Here is a 19,231-nt window from a genome sequence, read left to right as displayed (position 1 = left end):
GAAAAACCTCCCAGCGCAATGATATGTCGATATGATTGTTTACCTTCGTTTGCTCTTTTGATGCAAAATATTTCAGGTAAGAGGTGGTGGGGTTTTTTTTTCTTTTGAAGTCCAAAAACTTCAGCTATTTGAAGAAATAGGAAAGAAGATAAAGTCTAGAAAAGTTGGACAGGAAAACTACTGTTACCTTGGAATATTTTAATTTCCCATGATCCGTGTTTTAACTCAATAATTGGAAAGACTTGTTTCAGGCTGTTTTCTCCTGTAGACCTGACAGCTCATGATAATGTACCTGACCATGACAGCAAATATTTACATGACTTTTTTGCATGTTGGCTGCTTTGCATACACTGTAAAAAGACAAGATAGGGAAAATTTCTTTAAGATGACTGAATACATTAAAGCTACAGTCAGCCTTAACTTGAGATGCAGTTCCCAGGGAGTTCCTCTCCCACGAATTAAACTGAAGATCCTGCTGACTTCATTAGGCTTGAATCATGCCCTAGGGACTCTGAGAGGGCAGTGCCATGGCTAACAAATCACAGACTTCTCTTATAAAATCTACGGCCGTTCACACATCTTCTGCCTGATTTAACATGCCTATTTTAATTTCTAGCTCATAAATAGTAAATAACAATTAATTACCACCAATATAATATACAAGTCTACCTTTAGCGTTTATATTTTTCTGTGTAAGTCTTACGGTACATTGCATACATACGTATAGAGAGTTATTGCTACCATCAGGTGACAGCAACCAAGTCACTATCCCTCTCTCTGCAAAAGTTTTCCTATGTGTAAAATTGTAGCTATGGCCCTGACTCTCTTTTAATAAGTTTTGAGAAACACCTGCAAGAAATGCTACAAAAGATCCAGGTGTTACTATTATAATCAGTAACAGCATTTCCATAGAAGGTGGCAGCAAACTAATTAATCAGACACTAAAATCTGCACCTGGTAAAACTTGGTGTTGGGGGGCTAACAAATAATACTCAGAATATTCCATGACAGATTAAGACCATCCCTGTGCCAACCCTTAAGCGGTTCTGTAATTTTACTCCTGTAAGGCAAAATAAGGCAAATAAGGCAAATAAAATGTAAATGCTGGCAGAATCACACAGGTCTGCAGAGGCCCTTCAATGCCACCTAAGTTTAGGCACTGGTTTGCCAGCAAGGGGTCAGTCATCCTCTGCTTCTTACTCATCTGGACCAGAACAGCCGGGCGCCCTGGCTGGGACACCGAGAGAAGGCACCTGCAGCCCGCGAGCCATAAAGCTTCGTCCTCAGCAACTTCTCAAACCCAAATCCTTGTGCATTTATGGAAATCCCTCCTAATACCAAATTCTTCCTTGATCCAACCCTGCACAAACAGCCTGGTCCTGGGGGAGCACCCACAGCTGTTACTGCAGTCAGAGGTTGTAATCACACCTTGCCTTTCGGGGCTGCAACCGATCATGTCAACTGCCCCGACTGCTCAGTCACCACAGAAGATGCCGGCGCCCGCCCTTAGAAAGGATCAGGCCCATCATTTGTACAGATGTGCCACAAGAGAGAGCACACGTGAAAATATTTGTCACTCTTCATTTTGCTGAGGAGGGACCTCGCTGAGGTTGAGCCGCGACAGCAGCGAGCGGCAGCGCGGGCACAGGCTGGCTGCTGGCGTAACCTCGCTGGGCGCTTGTCAGGTTCTGCTTCCTCCAGGCAAACTGCAAGTGAAGTTTGCGGAAAGCTTTTGAGCGCTTTCCAGGTTTCAGCTGATTCTTGCTCTGACAGTTTTGCTAGATAATTTTTTCCCACAGTTATCACACTGGAAAAACTCCTAGCTTTCAAATAGATATTTTAAAATACATTTAATTTTCTCTTGCACAGTGAATTAATTTACTTTAATATCTCGCTTTGTCTCCAGGCTGCAGATTGATGAGGCAAGTGCCAATTTCTGATGGACCTCTTAGCCAAGAAAGACCTCAATTTTGAAAGCTGTGGCTGAAATTTTAAATGGGCCCACAACTGGAATATCGTTTTCTAGGTCGACTCCACATGGCATGCGATAGCCTTGCATGTCAGAATACCATGTCCTATTAGATTAGTCCTGACTGACAAAACCATGATGTTGGTGTAATCAAAATGCAATACGGCTATTCCTTCTCAGGCTCCATCTTAATTCTGACCACAATTTAAAAATAAACTGACTCATACGTAGTTAGTAAAATAGGAAATTATAGAAGAATTAGAACTTCAAAAAGAAAACATCAGGTTTTTAAAACAATGGCATTGACATATTAAATGTAAAATTAATAAAAATTCACGAAAGTTGGTCAATTTCCTCACTGAAATGATGTTGGCTGAGGATCAAAACTGAATTTGTATTTAAATTAGATTAAATTAAAAAATTAATAGAGATGGAAAGGGAGGTGATTATACATAACTTTTTTAAAATCATGTGAACAGAAATATTTTCATGATGCTTTTAAAATTGCAGTTCTACACAGTTTCCTGTTTTTTTAAAAATAGACACTGCCCTTGTACTGATGGAGGTAAAAACAACCCTAACAGGGCCACACTCTGCGAAGAGTCTCAAAATTAAAATTTCAGAACATTGCTCATGATGGTGTTAGAACACACTGGCAGAAAAGACTGAAAAGGACATTATTGTAAAAGAAATGTATTAAAGAATAATAATCTAAAACTGAACTATTTTAGAAAAATTTTTTTAGACTATCTTTTAAAACTAACTGTTTGCTATTAATAGTTCCTGGAACAACTTGAAAATGACAGATCGCGGGGTGGTGACAATATATTGCCTCCTATTTGGCTAATATGATGATCCCTTAAGCCACACACATAGCTGTGACCCCTCCTGCAATGCAAGTGGGAAAAGGCTTATTTTGCTCCAGTTTCAAATCTAAAAACTCTCAACTCAAATGCTTCATATTACATTGCGTTTCTTTTTCCTGCATTTTGCCTGTTCATGCTGGGATAAGCCAGGGGTTTGTCTCTAGTGTATGAAAGACGGGCTGAGATAGGGCACCTTGCAAGGTCTGAAATCCTGGCCATTAAATAAAACAGTACATCTTCACGTGACCATCCTCCACTAGGACCTGGACAACACGTTTCAGTATGTGCTACCAACACTTAAAAAAAGGATTTAAGAGTGGACTACTTAACAGTGCGCTTGTGCAGCTCGGGTCCTCTCATCTCAGCAAAGATACTGTTGAACTGGAAAAGGTGCAAAGAAGGGCAATAATGATAATCAAATGTCCAGGATGGTTTCTGGGTGAGGAACAAGTAATTAAAGCAGCACTTCTCAGCCTGGAGAAGAGATGACCTGAGGGAAATGACAGGCCTACAAACTCAGAGATGGCTCAGGGGGAGCAGATAGCGATCTAATGTTTGCTGTCACTTCCAACAGAAGGACAAGGGGGCACGACATTAACTTAGAGCAGATAAGCAAATACAAAACAAAGCAAGAGAAAAGCGATTATTGGGCAGCAAACCAACAAAACTTGCTGCCAAAGTCACAGCTACACTGCTGCAGATGCGAAAAATTTACACGGGTTCAAAGGGAGACTGAACAAATACCTGGAGGAGACATCTCTCGAGGGTTAAAGAAACAGGCAGAAACCATAACCGCGAAATCCCTACGCTAAAGATAGCTTGAGGCTGGGAGAGTCCTCAAGGGAAGGATCATGCATTGCATACCTACCCTGTTCTTCCTCTTGCCTAGACAAGCTGCCTATGGTCCCTCTTGGGGACAAAATACAGGGCCAGGCGGACTATTGGTCTATCCCAGTACAGCCCTTCCTATAAACCTACCAGGTTTCTTTGTAGTGATAAGCTCTTAAGTCTTTTCCAGAAACAGGGCTGTTGTATTCTTTTCAGATGTATACACTGACAATGAGAAAGCTGTTTCTAGTTCAGCTTTTGGGGGCAAAAACACTGCAGAAAGCACTGGTGCACAGCAGGCCACCCGCTTTGATGCCAACAAAAAGCCTCCTGAAAGCTGTTTATCAATTCTCAGCTCACACCTGAAACAGAAGTTCAGAGATGAGATACACTACGTGACCTGGGGTAATCGCTGAATACCAGCCAGCACCCATGTGCTGAGGCTGGACTGCAAGTCACACAGGGACCTGCAAAGGCCCAATCCACCTGACATCACATTGAAGCAAATATATGTTTTCCAGAAAATCTCAGGGTGAAGCAAGTCATTCTGAGGACACCCTAGCCAGCAGTGACATATAGACACAGGTGAATCCTCTGCATGTATAGTAAACACACACGTGCTACATGCTTGCTCTTAAAAACACCTCTATACCAAAAAAGTCTTGTCCAGGTAGGAGTCTTCAAAATGTCTTCCCAAAGAGCCTGATACATTGGTGGCCCAGCAGGCCTTGGCAGGGCAGCAGTGCCACTCCAGGAGGTGACACGGGCAGGGATGAGTCCCCTGTCCCCAGCCCCACTGCTCTACACTTGCCAGCTCTGGGGGTGGCAGGGACCCCTTACAGCCCTGTTTTCTTCTCATTTGTTGTGCTTGTCAGATATCATAATAATGTTCTTGACAAAAACTGTCTTAGATTGTTGAGAAACAAGTAAACCACCATGACAAGCTTACAAGCATGGTATGATTTACAGCCCAGCCTTCAGTTTATGTCAGTCTCTATGTTGGGAGATGAGCCTACAGGAAAGCAGCATTTCAGTTTATTACCTCTGAGCAAAAACCTGCCTTCCTCAGCAATCCGCATGCGAGTTAATGCTGCCTTCTTGCAGCAGCTTAACTGCCCTCTGGTGTCCTCCCTCAAAAAAACAGCCTTTACTCGTACCATCCATCAGCTGAGAGCAGAGTCTCCGGGACAAATTCCACTCTTCGAAAAGGAGCTCTGGTTCACAGCTGGGCTTAATTCAACCCCGAGATATGGGAAGAACGCAGGAAGCAGAGTCGTCCACCTGCACTAACGTATCACCCATGTCAGCACACAGACGGAAAGGCACTGCCCCAAAGTAAAGGGCATGTCTGTCAGCATATCCATTCAAATCCTCTGCCTGGAAAGCTACTGCCACGCAAATACCAAGTCTTTTCACTGAGAGCTGGACCTGTCAGGCAATAATATCTCTAAGTTTCTTCCAGCCAGGTCTGGCTTTGAAGAGAAAAGGTAAAAGCCTTGTGTCTCCTGTCCGAAAATGAGGGTGCAATCTTGTACTAAGTTCACTGCCGCATAGTGTGCAGGCTTGTCAAAAAGTATTCGCAATATTGGGTTTTAACTGTTAGGCAGCATTTCATGTCAGGGTCTGGATCTTGCTCCCCATCTACCATGTTCCCACCACACTTTCAGATCTTATGAAAATAATTTCACCATTCCCCCAAGTTACTCAATACCCTATACTGTGCTGATTTCCAAAGAACAAAATACTCAGACACTAAGACACTAAAAATAATGTGCTACAGAAGTCTTTACTTTTTTAACCCAAAACTATTTAAAAACTATTTTAAATGCACAAAGGGAAAACGCAGGCTAGGAGCAGAGAGGAGAAGGACTGAAGCAGGGTCTTACCCAGTGATCTTTCCTTTGTTTGGTTTGCCGACCGCACCACGGGAAGGCTTGCCCGCGTGCGGCTGCCCCTCGAAAAGGGGGTTGGAGAATCGCCCTCAGACATGGCCTCTAAGGAATCTGCAGATGCTTCAGAGAGGTGTTCTGTCTGGTCACCCAAATTGGGCTGTGGGCTCTGGGACGGCTTTGGGCTTCTTGTCTGCAAAACAGAGCATTTTATTATTAGTCTACTGAAACTGGAATATGGGGGGAAAAAAACAAAGAGAAGACGGAAGAAGTCCAAACTTCTTTAAATACTGGTATGCTGAAGATCACTTCTGTGTAGGTTATGTAGGAAAACAGTGTCCTTGGGTATTTTGCTATGGTTTTTATGGTTGTACACCCACATTTCAAATTTTCTTGCTAACAAGGCCCTGAGGATAAGACATGTGCTGAGGAGATATATGGTAATGCCATTCCTTGCTGCTCAAACAACCACTATAGCGTGGGCATGTCCACACACACAGTCTTATGTTGACAAGTCTACTGAGAAAAATCCTCTGAAAAGAATTACTGTGATGTAATTGTAAGCTATCAACCTCAGTATATTCTGTTGTGCTGTCTATGAAAGGTACAGGTCATACAGCAAGGCCAAAATAGCCATCCAACATTTCTAGCTGAAACCACAAACAATTATCTTACTTTTTGTTGCATCAGCATAAATCACAAAGGTCTTCATTAACTGACCAAATTAAGTATGATTTTTACTGGGCAACCATACTAGTAAATTGCTAAACACAGTATCTGGAAAAAGCCTACTCTCTCAGAAGGAGGGAGAGATGGTTTCATTTATGCATTTCTACTGACTCTTCATTGTATGATCTGACTAATAAAACCACGCTCAATAGGAAATACAACGGCCTGAAGATATTTTTGCTAACTGTAAGTGACATTGTAAGAAGTGGTTTCTTCAAAGAGAGGTTGCTTTAAAAAGCGTACTCAATACTGTTTAGTGAAACTCCCTCAACCAGATGTTACTATTACGTTGGAAGAATAATTTTCCAGTTTCTTAAGCAAACTCTATATAAAACAAACTAGAACAGACACTGTACAAGCAGAAATTCAAAGCAAAGCAAGCTTACTCTGCACCAAAACCAGTATGTAAATATGAATTTTATAAAGGCCTATAATCAGCACCAGGCACAAGATGTTGTAAAACATATATGCTTTCCTCTTCCCTATTATTTAAGGTTAGATGCTAGTATATTAAAAATCCCTTGTATTAAAATGAACTTCAACTCTAGGTTTGAAGATGCTGTCAAGATCCAGAAAAGGTTTTGCTTCTTCTGGAAAGCCAAGATGACTTATCTTGCTGACATCTGGTCCCGTCAGTGGTTTTTCAAGTGAAATGAGGTGAGTGCTTCAGCAATAGCATGCATCACAAAATATTCCCTACGTGACCTTGAAAGTATGAAGAACTTTTTAACTTTTATTAGATTTTTTGTCAGCTGGCTATAGAGGCCTGTTGTTGCCAAGTTATGCAGTTGCTCACAAACTACAATAAATTAGAAATACCTCACAAGAAAGCTAAATCCTCCAGAACTTTTCACATTTGAAATGCTAATATTAAAATATTAGGTATTATCCAATGTCCTGCAGTGAAATTGTTCAAGAGCATTGAATTTTTGCAGGACTTAAAGCTAAAAACATTTGTTCTCAGCAAACTAAAGTACGCTTTGAAGTGTCTCTGACACAGTCAGCACTAGCCTGCAGGTTGTAAATAAAGGGGCTTCTGTCTGAAAATTTACAGAGGTGACAAGTGACCTGCAAACACAGGGAAAGAATTTGATTAGTCAGTACTTCTTCATTCAACTTTCCAATATGGCTTGGGAACCATCACTGCTGAAGTATTTTATTTACACAGGCATATTACAGGAGTACTACCAAGCCAAGTCATTACAGCTTTGTAGTTCCTTGTATTGATTAATAACTTATCTGTATGTATCCATTAATAGGGAGCTAGAAGGCATATAATTCTCACTTTCTAGAAAAACATAACTATAAATAAAACAAGATGCAAAAAAAAGGAACAAAATCAACCTGCAGAAGGCTTTTGTTACTTTATGAAAAAAAATATTTTGATAATATGAATCAAGCCTATTTTGCTTTACTTTTGCTTATTTTTGTTTCTCTTTCATTTGAATCCCCAGATGTCATTTGAGACATGCACTTGCATGTATATAGTTTATCAACATGTATGAACAGGTGCATATTTAAGCAGTAAGGGGATACTTCACCACCAGAAGCAAGAGGCACAGTTTCAGCTGTGCAGTAGCCCAGTGTGTCCTGTCAATGCGCAGGCGGAGCCAACCTCAGCCATGTTGTGTGTGTCTTTGGTTGTCCCTGGGGCAATTCTTTAGGACCTGACATACAGCATCTCAGATCCCCCTGGATGATAATGCCAGTATTACTGTGACTAAAAAAGACCCCTTTTGGCAGCCCTCATTCCTCAGATCAAGCACTGCAGCCCCAAGAGGTGTAATGGAGCCTTCTGAAGCAAGGCAGAGTCACATCACGGATTCTGCTCAGACATGAAGCTCAGTCCTCCTCTTAATATACATCAGTGCAAATCCATAGTAGTTCCACTCTAGTAAGTGGAGTAATACAAACATAAAAACAATGCAAGCTATTAATGAGATCTGCCATATATACACATACCGTTTATGAAAGGCTTCAAGCTATTTGTCATGCTCAACTTGTGTAAACATTGCATTTCAGGAGTAATTCTGAATTTTAAACAGATTATAAAAAAATCCTCAGACACAGCAACAACAGTGGCTATTCAAGTAACTGAGAGATATGAGTGTACATTTGATAGGAAAGCATTTTTATTATTGGCAATAAGCACTAGGCTTGATGCTACTTAATAATCAAACGGATTCCTAGGCAGCACTTCTTAGGAAAACCAGCCCATGAAGTGGGGAGAGGACAAGCAACACTTATGGAGCCATAACCTACAAGGACTTGTAAAGACAGTTGAAGCAAGCGGGGCAGAAACCTTCAGCATTATCTAACCCCTGTAATAATTATTCAGCGTCTTCACTCCAGCATCAAATAAGATAAATAAGACAGATGGAAAAGAAATACTTAATAAATTGTACCACATATATTTTTTCCATAGAATGTTCACTAACATACTTTTTAAATATTCAAAAGCTTAAAATAGTATTTCAGGAATTGTTCCTTTAAGTACTTTTCAGGAATCAGCATGTGGTATAAGCATTTACAAAATAAATATTCACCATACAGCCCGTGTTTCAGGACCCATCAGAACCCAACTAGAGTCCCAGCATAGACTGCTGCTACTAGAGTCAGGATGGCACTGTAGCTGCATGTTGCATAAATCCAGTGAAAGTAATGCGCCGGACATCACGGGGCCTGGGTGGCTGCCTTTTTAATATATCTGCTAGCAAAGGGCAAAGAACATAATACCTAACAGAGAACTCAAGACATGCCCACTAAGGAGTAGCGCTATCCAAAATTAAGACACTTGTAAACAGATGCTCCACACAGGCACACAAACCAAGGAAACACTTTCCAAGCCACACCTCTGGGATAAACGCCAGAAAACGGAAGGTTCAGAACCAGGCAGCGGGTCTCTCCCTTTTCCCCTGTGCCAATACTAGTTAGGTTACAATTTCCTCAGTCAGCCATGGTCTTCCCTCTCCAGCTATACGTTAGGAGACATACCCCTGCATGCTGCTTTGTGCAATAGGCTTCATTTTTCAGCCAGGTGAGTAGAGCTGAACCTCCTTGAGGACTTCTCTGATTAAAAATCTTGCCTATGCTAGCTCTTGGTAAGAAGCTCAGCAAAAAGGAAAGATGAAAATAAGGATAAATATTTCTGATGAAAACTTACATATAATTACATAGTGCTTTGAGAGTACTATTTTATTTAGGATCTACTATTTTATTTACAAGGATATAGATCCCTGTAACCTTCTCAGGATATGTATTTAAGTATAACACGCGGAAGTAGCAGTTACAGAAGATCCAATATTTTCCAACTACTCTTGGGATTTGATCAAGAATTAAAACTGTGGTCAGTCATGCTTCACGACTGATGTCTGTCTATTACAGCCTGCCAAAGTACGCACTTTCAATAGATCTGCTTTAGCTCTTTCATTGACTCAGAAAAAAGTCAAAAAAAGTGCAAGGCTCTTCGAATGCAGTAAAATTTCAAATAATTAGGAGTGAAATCAGAAGGTACCTGAATAAGGAAAAGTACAATACTGCTGAGATGCCAATGTAATGAGCAGTCACAGGGCACCAGAGATGTTTCTCAAGTGCTATGTGTGCCTCTGTCTCTGGTCCTCTGCTCACGTTTGCCCCCACTAATCTTCTTACCCTTTTGTTCTACCTGGGTTTATGGCTCTGCTCTTCAAAACATCTTCCATGCTCATTTCCAGGTGTTTTCCATCCTAAACTATATAACTGAAACCTTTTTCCTTCTTTTCCTTTTTAAAATTTTCTCCTGTAAATTTGCTGCACACATTTTCACAGACAAAAAAGAACTAAGAAAAAAATACGATGACCTGAAGAAGGATTTAATTTCATTTCTTGATCAATTCACACTTTTTATTTCCTATCTCCAGGAACTTCCTTAGCCATTATCTTGGCAGAAACTTATCTCTTCAGGAGAAAGAACCTACCATACACATCTTCGAAGTTGCTAGCACTCCTGGCAGTGTACAAATGGTAAACAAAGACATTAAAAAAGAATACAGAACTAGTAAAATAACTCTTTCCAATCATGTGCTCTAAAGAACACACCTAGCATGGGGAAAAAAACCCTATCTGAGTGTCTTCTTGACATTTCAAATAAAGAAGTAAAACAAAAAGAAAAATGGAAACCGGCTTTTCTTGACCTTCAAGTAAACTATTTGTCCTGTGACTTGTGCTGAAGATGGCTACAGGATATGTGACAGACTGCAAATATGCATATAAACAGGCTGTGTTTAATGTATGATGAGTTCCTTAACTCTGAAATATTGTCACAACACATAAGCTCTTATTACTGCAATGATAATATTTCTTCCTCACATTTGTGTCAGTTCCAAATTATGGTTGTCTGAAGGAAGGATCTGCTTTCTCCAAAGATACAGAGTCTTTGGGGTCCCATATTATCACAACTACAGGGTGTTACTTGTCCGGACATGCTGTTAGTGACAGATTGCTGTTGGAGAGAAAGTGAATACTACCCACATGTTCTTATTTTTAAGCATTTATTGTAACAATGTTTTCCATAGCACTTTCTCAGAAGTTAAATGCTTATACATGTCTATATAAACTAAAGTTCATATTACATCTATGCAAGGAGTGCAGTTGGATACTCTCTCTCTCACTGGGGGAACTGGGGGCAGGGAGGTGATTCAGCATCTGAATGCAACATAAGCCCATCCTTCATGATAAGCTCACTTTTCTCCGTGTGTTATTTCACCATTATGAGATGGAAAAATCTATGGCATGTTCCGTGCAGACACCATCAACTGGAGACAGTACCACGCCAGGAGCAGGCACATGCTGGCATCCGTGCTCTCGAGAGCTGAAGAGAGCAGGCGGGCAACTGCCCACTCAACACTGGGCAAACTCTGTAGGAGTTATTTATACTATTCCCTCTTGCCCGCTCACGGGCTGGTGGATGTCTCTGGCTTTTATTTCTGCATTTTGAACACAAACGCTTCACTGTTTTCTGTTGAATGAATGGCGACGAGTTACAAAGCCGGTCCTTGCTCACAAGCACCCTCAGTTTGGGGGCAATATTAATTTCTATGGTATGAACGGCCTGAAGTCTTTCCTCCTTGGTAAGGAGAGACACAGTGCCTGAGCCATGGTTGTCCACCATCCCCAGCACTGAACCAAGGCACCCCACTTGCCTGCAGCCTCCCTGACTTTGAGGCACATTCTCCATTGGATGCTGCCCAAGCTCCCGCTCAGCCGCGGCGCTGCCAGCCTCCTCCTGCTGCCGGCAGTCCCGAGGACAGCCTGAGCTCACCATACTCACCGCAGGAATAATGCAAGCAGAGCTCAAACCACAGTCGTCCCCAGGTGGCCTGCAGCATGGTAATTAAGCAAAGCAATGAATGCAGTGTATGTGGACCCGAGGTATAGCCCTGGTGCAGATCTTTTTGTGTTCTGAGGAAGGGAGAAACAGACCCAGAAGAATTTTCCCAAGTAAGGTGAAAGAAAGCGTTTCCCTCCCCTCCCAGCATGAACGAGAAGGAAGGGAAGACAACTCAGCCAGTGGCAGCAGCTGCCACAGGAAGGTGCTGCACTAAAACCTGGTAATGCTCAGCCACAGCCAGGCATTACCAGAGCCCATCGCTACGCCGGGGTCAGGATGCCACACCGACTGGTTACTTTACTCAATTCTATTAATTTATCTGAAAGCAAAACTCCTCTCTGCTTATGACAGGATCTTTATCGCTACTTTTTGTATTGGGTGATGCTGACCCCAGTTTCTGTCACCTAGTGGAAAAAAAAAAAATGTCTAATGACATGTCAGAATTTATCTGCCATTTTTTAGGTTGGAATGATATTCAAATCATCCTAAAAATCTGTACATTTTCCCAGGACCCTTGCTAGCTCCCGTTGGTGGCCAGCTGCATGCTCCCTGCTGTGGCAAACCTTCAAAACACATTTCTTTTAATCCTGAGTGTGTGAGTCACCAAGCAGGACATCCAGAGGCTGCCGACTGCTGCTCGCCCTTCGCAGGACCATGGCTCGCTCTTCAGCAGGGTGATCCCCAGAGTTAGCAGAGAAAGTTTTTCATGAAACTCTGTTATAAATGACTAACATGAAGCAACATTTTCAAACTTTGGTTTCTAACTGTAAACGCGTAGATAAATTGAAGCCTGTTTTTCAGGAAAGCTATGTGTTTACAGTAAAGATATTCCTTAGAAGCAATAAAAGCTGTAGGTGCTCAGCACTTACACTGCCAGACGTCTTATTCAGATGTTTAATTGGAGGAACTTGCATTTGAAAATGTTGCCCTAAGGAACTCAGCAGCCCGTCTAAGAGCAGCTTAATTGGTCCAGACAAGTCCAGACTGAAATATGCAACATGCTGTGGCATCTTGTTAGAATATCAGAAATATCAGAAAAACCCAAGCCATCCATGCTAAAGTGTAAAAATATTTCTCAGTAAGTTTCTGTCCAAATCCAAGGTTTTCTCTTTGGAAAAATGCTGGCCTGAGATTTTAGGGTAGAAATTGAAGTAAAATGATAGACAAAACTAATAGTCACCCATTAATGATCAGCAAAAAAATCACACTGAATGAAAGAAATATTTCATTTTAAAATAAAATCGTGTAACACTATGCTTTATTCTAATGCTTTATGACATGAAATATTTATTTATATGTGATAGCCAAATTTAAAAAGTGACTGATCACCTCACTATTTTTCCCCCCAAAGGCTTCTATGGCTCCATCAATTTTGCTCACGGCAAAACTTGTTCTTTCACAGTCTCTGTCATATTCTTGCATCATAGCTTCAGTTTATTATTACTTTGTTTAAATAAGTTATCCATAAATTCCAGCCTGGACACCAACATTTGTCTTAATTAAAATCTTATGGCAGTTTCAGTTGAAAGCTATTTCTCTTTTCCCTCCTAAAAACCCTACTGTGAAGTATTCATGAGCCAGCATGACCCCTTGTTCCAGCCGGGAGATGGCTGCATTTCATCAGCAGCGGGTGAGGTAACTCCTACCTACACAATCCCTAAAACCATCATGAGAACTCTGAAGATTAAAAGGGGTGATTTTTAAAAAAACTGTCATTATGCTGATTAAAGGGGAAAGATCCTTACATGCTTAAAACCACATGCAAAAAGGAGGCGGGGAGGTGGAGGGGGGAGAATATATACCAGATGCCTAAATGTACCTAGGGGATAGTGTGTTCAGATTCAAGAAAATTATTATCTACCCATCCCTGTTCTCCCACACATGTCCCTACGGAAAACAGGAGAAGGGTCTGTTTTTGTGCTGTCTGTTTCCCAAAGCAAAGCAACACCATGCAGCAGTCCTGGAAAAACCTGTTTTTCTGTGTTTCTACAAGCTAGGAAGGAGTTTTTAATTAACATGCTATTTTAAAAATAACCAAAAAGCAAGCCATCGACGGGGAGGCTGGCGAGCGGGAGCGAGGTCTTCGGGGCAGGGTGTGAGCTGCCCGCTGTGGGGGCCTGGCCGCGGCAGCCGGTGGGCACTGCCAGGCCCAGCAAGAACTGACGCCGGGGACGAGCGGGCGGGAGGCAGAGCTGCCTCCGGCAGCAGCGCGCCCACGCCGGCAGAGTATTTTTAGCCTCTGCTCATGGAAGTAAACGGGTGGTGAAGCGCGTACCAGAGCTTCTTGCTCTGGCACCCGGGGAGAGTTAGGAGCTGCTGTAAGAGGGGTGCTGTGGAAGAGAGGAGCTTCTCCTGCGCCTCTCCTCCACCTTCTCACCCTGCCCCGTCGCTTGCTTTTCCCTCCCTCAAGGCCATCGCCTCGGCAAAGGAGGGAGACGCCTTACTGCTCTCCACACCTCCGCCTCTCCCACCCTTACCTGTGGTCGGCGTGTTCATTGGCCTATTTAACTCCCCTAAGTGGAAACAAAACGAGAGGGGAAGCGACAAGCCAGGTGCGAACAAGCCGCTGCGCACGCTGCACGCTCCAAGGCCTCCGTCCTTGCTCGCAGCACCTGTTACCTCGGTGCTCCTGTGATGGTGCTTCCGTGATTGCGCTTGTGACTGCAGTAGCAACCATGCAGAGGCACCTTTTACGTACGTATCTGAAAGGCATGTGCACATGCACTGCCCGGGGCAGGGGGGGAGGCAGCTGTAGTAGTCATCCATTCTATATGGCTTGACAAGCCATATAGAAATGGAAGAGAAAGGTGAGATACAGGTGAGTTCACAGGTGCACAGTGTACATATTAGATCAATGGGCAAGTTGCAGTGATAAGCTTTTTTACATGTCAAATACAAAAATATTTACTCGGGTGCCCACAGAGCTGTCCATAACTTCGCAGAAAGACTTTTACCCCTTAAGCCAGTTCCAAGTATGTGTAAGTACTTAAAGTTAGAATTGGGACAGCTGGTAGGGATCACTTATTTATCTGAGACCTCCCACTGAATTTTGGTGGATTTCAAAGTATCTAAGACAAGAGTGTGGACTTCATGTCTAGCACGCCTTTAAAGGAAAAGTCAGAATTCAAAAATAGTCGAAGGATGCACATGCATCGCACTCCCATATGCAATTAATCTATACGAACAACACTTCACTGCTGTGAAATACAGAAGGAAAAAGCATGCAGATCCATATTTATTCGAGAACGCTAGTTGTGAAGCAAGACACACACAGTTAAAGGGTAACAAACTCAATCCACAGCAGAGTGCAGAAAAAAGAAAGTACAGTACTAACTCTCTGAGAGGATTCAATTTTCATCAAGTACCTTTGAATGTCAAGTTCTGAATGAAGGGAGACCAACATGCACTGCAAAACCTGTGGATCAAAGAGAGAAAAGAAGGGGAAGGGGAGACATAATTGTTAACAGGAAAAGAAAAAGAAGAACAATAGAAATTAAAAGAGAATAACCTGTACATACCAAAAGTATTCTGAGAAAAGGGAGAGGAGAGGAGAGGAGAGGAGAGGAGAGGAGAGGAGAGGAGAGGAGAGGAGAGGAGAGGAGAGGAGAGGAGAGGAGAGGAGAGGAGAGGAGAGGAGAGGAGAGGAGAGGAGAGGAGAGGAGAGGAGAGGAGAGGAGAGGAGAGGAGAGGAGAGGAGAGGAGAGGAGAGGAGAGGAGAGGAGAGGAGAGGAGAGGAGAGGAGAGGAGAGGAGAGGAGAGGAGAGGAGAGGAGAGGAGAGGAGAGGAGAGGAGAGGAGAGGAGAGGAGAGGAGAGGAGAGGAGAGGAGAGGAGAGGAGAGGAGAGGAGAGGAGAGGAGAGGAGAGGAGAGGAGAGGAGAGGAGAGGAGAGGAGAGGAGGCGCTGAAAAATAACAAAGGAAAGGCACATGTGCCAGGAAACAATATGCTCTATCAATACTTAATATGCAACATTCTCAGGACCCTTGCTGGACTCAGTTCAGATGCGCTATGTGTGGTGGTGTGTCAGAGAAACAGAGAATGTTCTTCTAATGTAAGAGTTAATGGCAAAGAGTTGAGCCACACAAATTCAAATGTATACCCAGCAACCATACCTGACAAGAAATGGCAAAATATGCATTCTTCCTAAGAAATGACACAACTCTTGGCTGGAGTTAGCAACAGTCATTACACTTCTGTGTTAAGTTTCACACTTACTACAGAGATATGGAATCTTTCAAGCAGAACTTAGAAATACTATATTACTCTTGATTACCCACAACTTTAAAAAGACTATAAGATAAACTATGGTGTGATTAAGAATTATTGTCCAATCACATCTCTCTTAACTATTCTACATCTGATCTCAAAGCACACAGGATGTGAAAATGTGCTAAAAGGGGTTTAAGACCCAAAAAATCCCAAACATTTTTTCCCCTCCAACACATGAATGAGATTCAAATTGGAGTGGAAATTGCCTACTGCTGTTTGAGTCCTTATAGGTGGAAGTCCTGTATTTTTCTTAATCTTCATTTGCCTGCAGGGTGGAGGTGGGGGTAAAAGAGATTTCGTACAGTGCTCTAAACAACCTTCTCTGAGCAACTGATTCCTCCTTCAGCCAGAGTCAGGCTCCCACGACAACTGCTGCTGCCCTGTTCAGAGCATGCAGCTATTCATACCAGGCAAAGAAATGTAACTAACTGCTTTGATAACAAGGAATTCATTGTTAAAGAATCTTATTTAGCAAGTGATTATAATGCCAACATCATAATTAAGAGAGTAATTCAAAGAATCTTTTGAATTTTACAAAGCCAGGGGATATGAGCATGTAAGAGCTGATTCTGGGGTCGAGATAAGCAACATGTAAGTATGCCGTGATTTTTCATGGTCTCGTCGATTGGATACCTTGGAAGGGCAGTACCATTTTATTTTAAGAGAACAATAGATCATTTTTCTCCCTATGATAAATGCATCATTTAGAATTGTTCAAGTAAAATGCGATTTTTACAAATAAGCTATTTATGCAAACACAGTACAAATTAAATGTAGCCTTCCGGCAACAACTGGATAAATTCCAATTCCAAACCACAAAGACAAAACAGTCTGTTGCTAATGTCTCAGTAATATTGAAACTGTATTTGGGTTTTTCATGTTTTTGTAACGTCACCACTCCACACATGCAAACCTGAGAAGTTCTATCTGCCCTTTAATTAAACTATTATCCTGATTAAAAAGAAAAAAGTTATGGATTCTTTAAGGACTAAGTCCCATCTCATTGCCAAATACATGAGATTTCCAAAGGAAAAATTCATGCTGCATGTTTGCTTGACATCCAGGCATCATTACATATCAAGACCATGCTTTGAAAGAGACATTACTCTGCACAATGGCAGCATTAAAAGAGTGCAACCGTCGCCCTCTGTAAGCCATTGCATAGGATTAACTTGAGATACTTAGTTTCCTCAGACCCTGTCATCTCATAACTGTGAGGTGACAGCTTATAACTGTGTCCCTTTTCTCTGGACTTTCCTGCTCCCAAAAGATGTGAAACATCAGTTCTGACCTAAGGGCGGGTAAGGAACTGACGATGTTTAGCTAGACCATTAACACTTCCCATCCTCAATCCAGGGAAAAATGTTGCCTACATCCTTACCTCTCCCCCTCCTCTTATCATAACATGGTATTTATTTCAATTTGAAAGCAAGTAGATAGATGAGGATTCACAGTTAAAATATATAAAACTAGTCCACCTAGATCCAGACATCTCTCCCTCCTCTTACGGGAGTTGATCTGAAATCATATGGATGTGATGCAGGATTAAGAGTTAGCGTTCTCTGAATAAACACAGTCTGGCAGGAAAAAATGAACCGCACACAAACGCAGAACCACAATAGCAGTGCAGTAGCAGGCTTCACCGATTGCTGCATAAGGCAGCACAAGGAGGCAAAGCAGGCCTCCACAGTATTATATAGCAAACTTCAGATCACCTAAAGAAGACCCAGACATGCCAATACGGGAGAAATATAATCAAGACCATTACTACAGCCCACGTAAAGACTTTATTGTGAATGAAATTTGAAGACATTTGGGTCTGAATCCAAACCTGAAGCATGGCTTCCTTTGGAACTTTCCAAAATATTTCTTAACTTTCTATATTCCTTTCCAAACTCAACACCACACTGATGCCTTCATCAGCACTCTGATGACCTCAAGGGTATTTAAAGAGGGAAAACAATAATGATCTATTTCTTCCTTTCCTCCTAGATTGTAGGGGAATATTATTTTCTTTCCATCTGTGGGCATGCATGTGGATATATATAGTCCACAATGATGGGAAATGAATTCAAGGAGAGCTTTGCAATTTCCTAACGCAGCAAGGGCTGCACTCTCGCCCACCCCAGGGACAGGTCCCTGGGACAATCCCCTGTCTCTTGCTTCCCTCACTGGCTGTCATTGCTCCAGAGAGGTGAGGCATCTGAGCAAATGCCTGGCATGAGGGGAGAAACAGGATGTTGGAGCAAATCCCACAGAAGATTAAAAAACCCTGGACTTGGCTCACTAAGAAATAAGGAGCTGTAGAGTGCTGAACACTCAACTAACATGCTCTGAGCAACCTCTGCTGGCCAGCAGATAGGATCCCATGCCTCCTCCTAAATGCAGTTGTACAGAGCCTGTAATTTCATTCCCATATATGAGAGTGCAGATCCTTAGCTGGTTTGACTGAACATCCCTTGACTAGCTTGAACAGCATAAGGACAACCTATAAAAGCTGGGCCTGTGCCAGTGAGCTGGAAGAATGAAAGTAATTTCCACTGCCTGTCACCAAACACCCTCAGAGCAGAGAGTCTCCTGTTGAAACAAGTGTTAAGTCTTCATAAGTTGTGAAAGCAAATAGCCAGAACACAAGAGGTACCAATTCTTATCCATGTTGGATTGGCATGCAAAGAAACAGGTTAATACAGGCAGGTGGACATATAAAGGTAATATGGAGAAAATCAACAGAAGAGTGTAAGTAATTTCCTCTGGAAAAAAAACGGAAAATGTTAGAGGCCAAGGAGGAGAGTGGAAACCAGGGCTGGGACACAGCATGCAGTTAATGGAACAGTTGCAGAGCCTGGCTAATGGTAAGGATGAGCAGGATGGGGTGTTACATGGAGAAAAACTGATTTCAGGAGCCAGTCTTTATTGTAATGAGAAAGGTACGAGGGACAAAGGAAACAGCTGCCAAACATGTTGCTTTTGAACTTTAAACCTAAATGGAGCGAGTAGTGGCCCTGGAAAAAGATGTAGAAAGCCGAGTCATAGAAGGAAAGCAAAGATGCCAGGAATGTGCTGAATGTCACCAAATGAAGTCATAAGAAAAGTCTGGTGAATACTACTTGTAAGGTAAGTACCTAAAGGGTTAGCATGCAGTAACTTAGGGAGGACAAGGATTAATATCTTGGGGCTGACTGATTGTATTAGTCATTATCCCAGGGCCTTCCAAACAAGGGTGAATGAACTGTAAGTCTGTCTTGTGGGATCTGCTTGCTAAGCAGATCAAAGGAAAGTATTCACCATTTTAAGCAAGATCAGGCCTGCAGAAC

General features: G+C 42.2%; 1 protein-coding gene across 1 annotated transcript in view; it reads right to left on the bottom strand.

Moving 5' to 3' along the window:
* The window catches only part of KIAA1217, a gene marked incomplete at its 3' end in the record, with an annotated part of 184,658 nt that overhangs the window by 93,881 nt on the left and 71,546 nt on the right, over nucleotides 1-19,231 (bottom strand). Inside the window, exon 3 of the mRNA XM_082015340.1 lies at nucleotides 5,550-5,745. Coding sequence (XP_081871466.1) covers nucleotides 5,550-5,745 — 196 coding nt within the window. The remainder of the gene's footprint in view (nucleotides 1-5,549; nucleotides 5,746-19,231) is intronic.

This window comes from Phaethon aethereus (assembly GCF_964289735.1).
Source record: "Phaethon aethereus genome assembly, chromosome: 2".
In the NCBI taxonomy this organism is placed as follows: Eukaryota; Metazoa; Chordata; class Aves; order Phaethontiformes; family Phaethontidae; genus Phaethon; species Phaethon aethereus.
The sequence above is the reverse complement of the archived record's forward strand: the minus strand, read 5'-3'. Positions and strand labels throughout refer to the sequence as shown.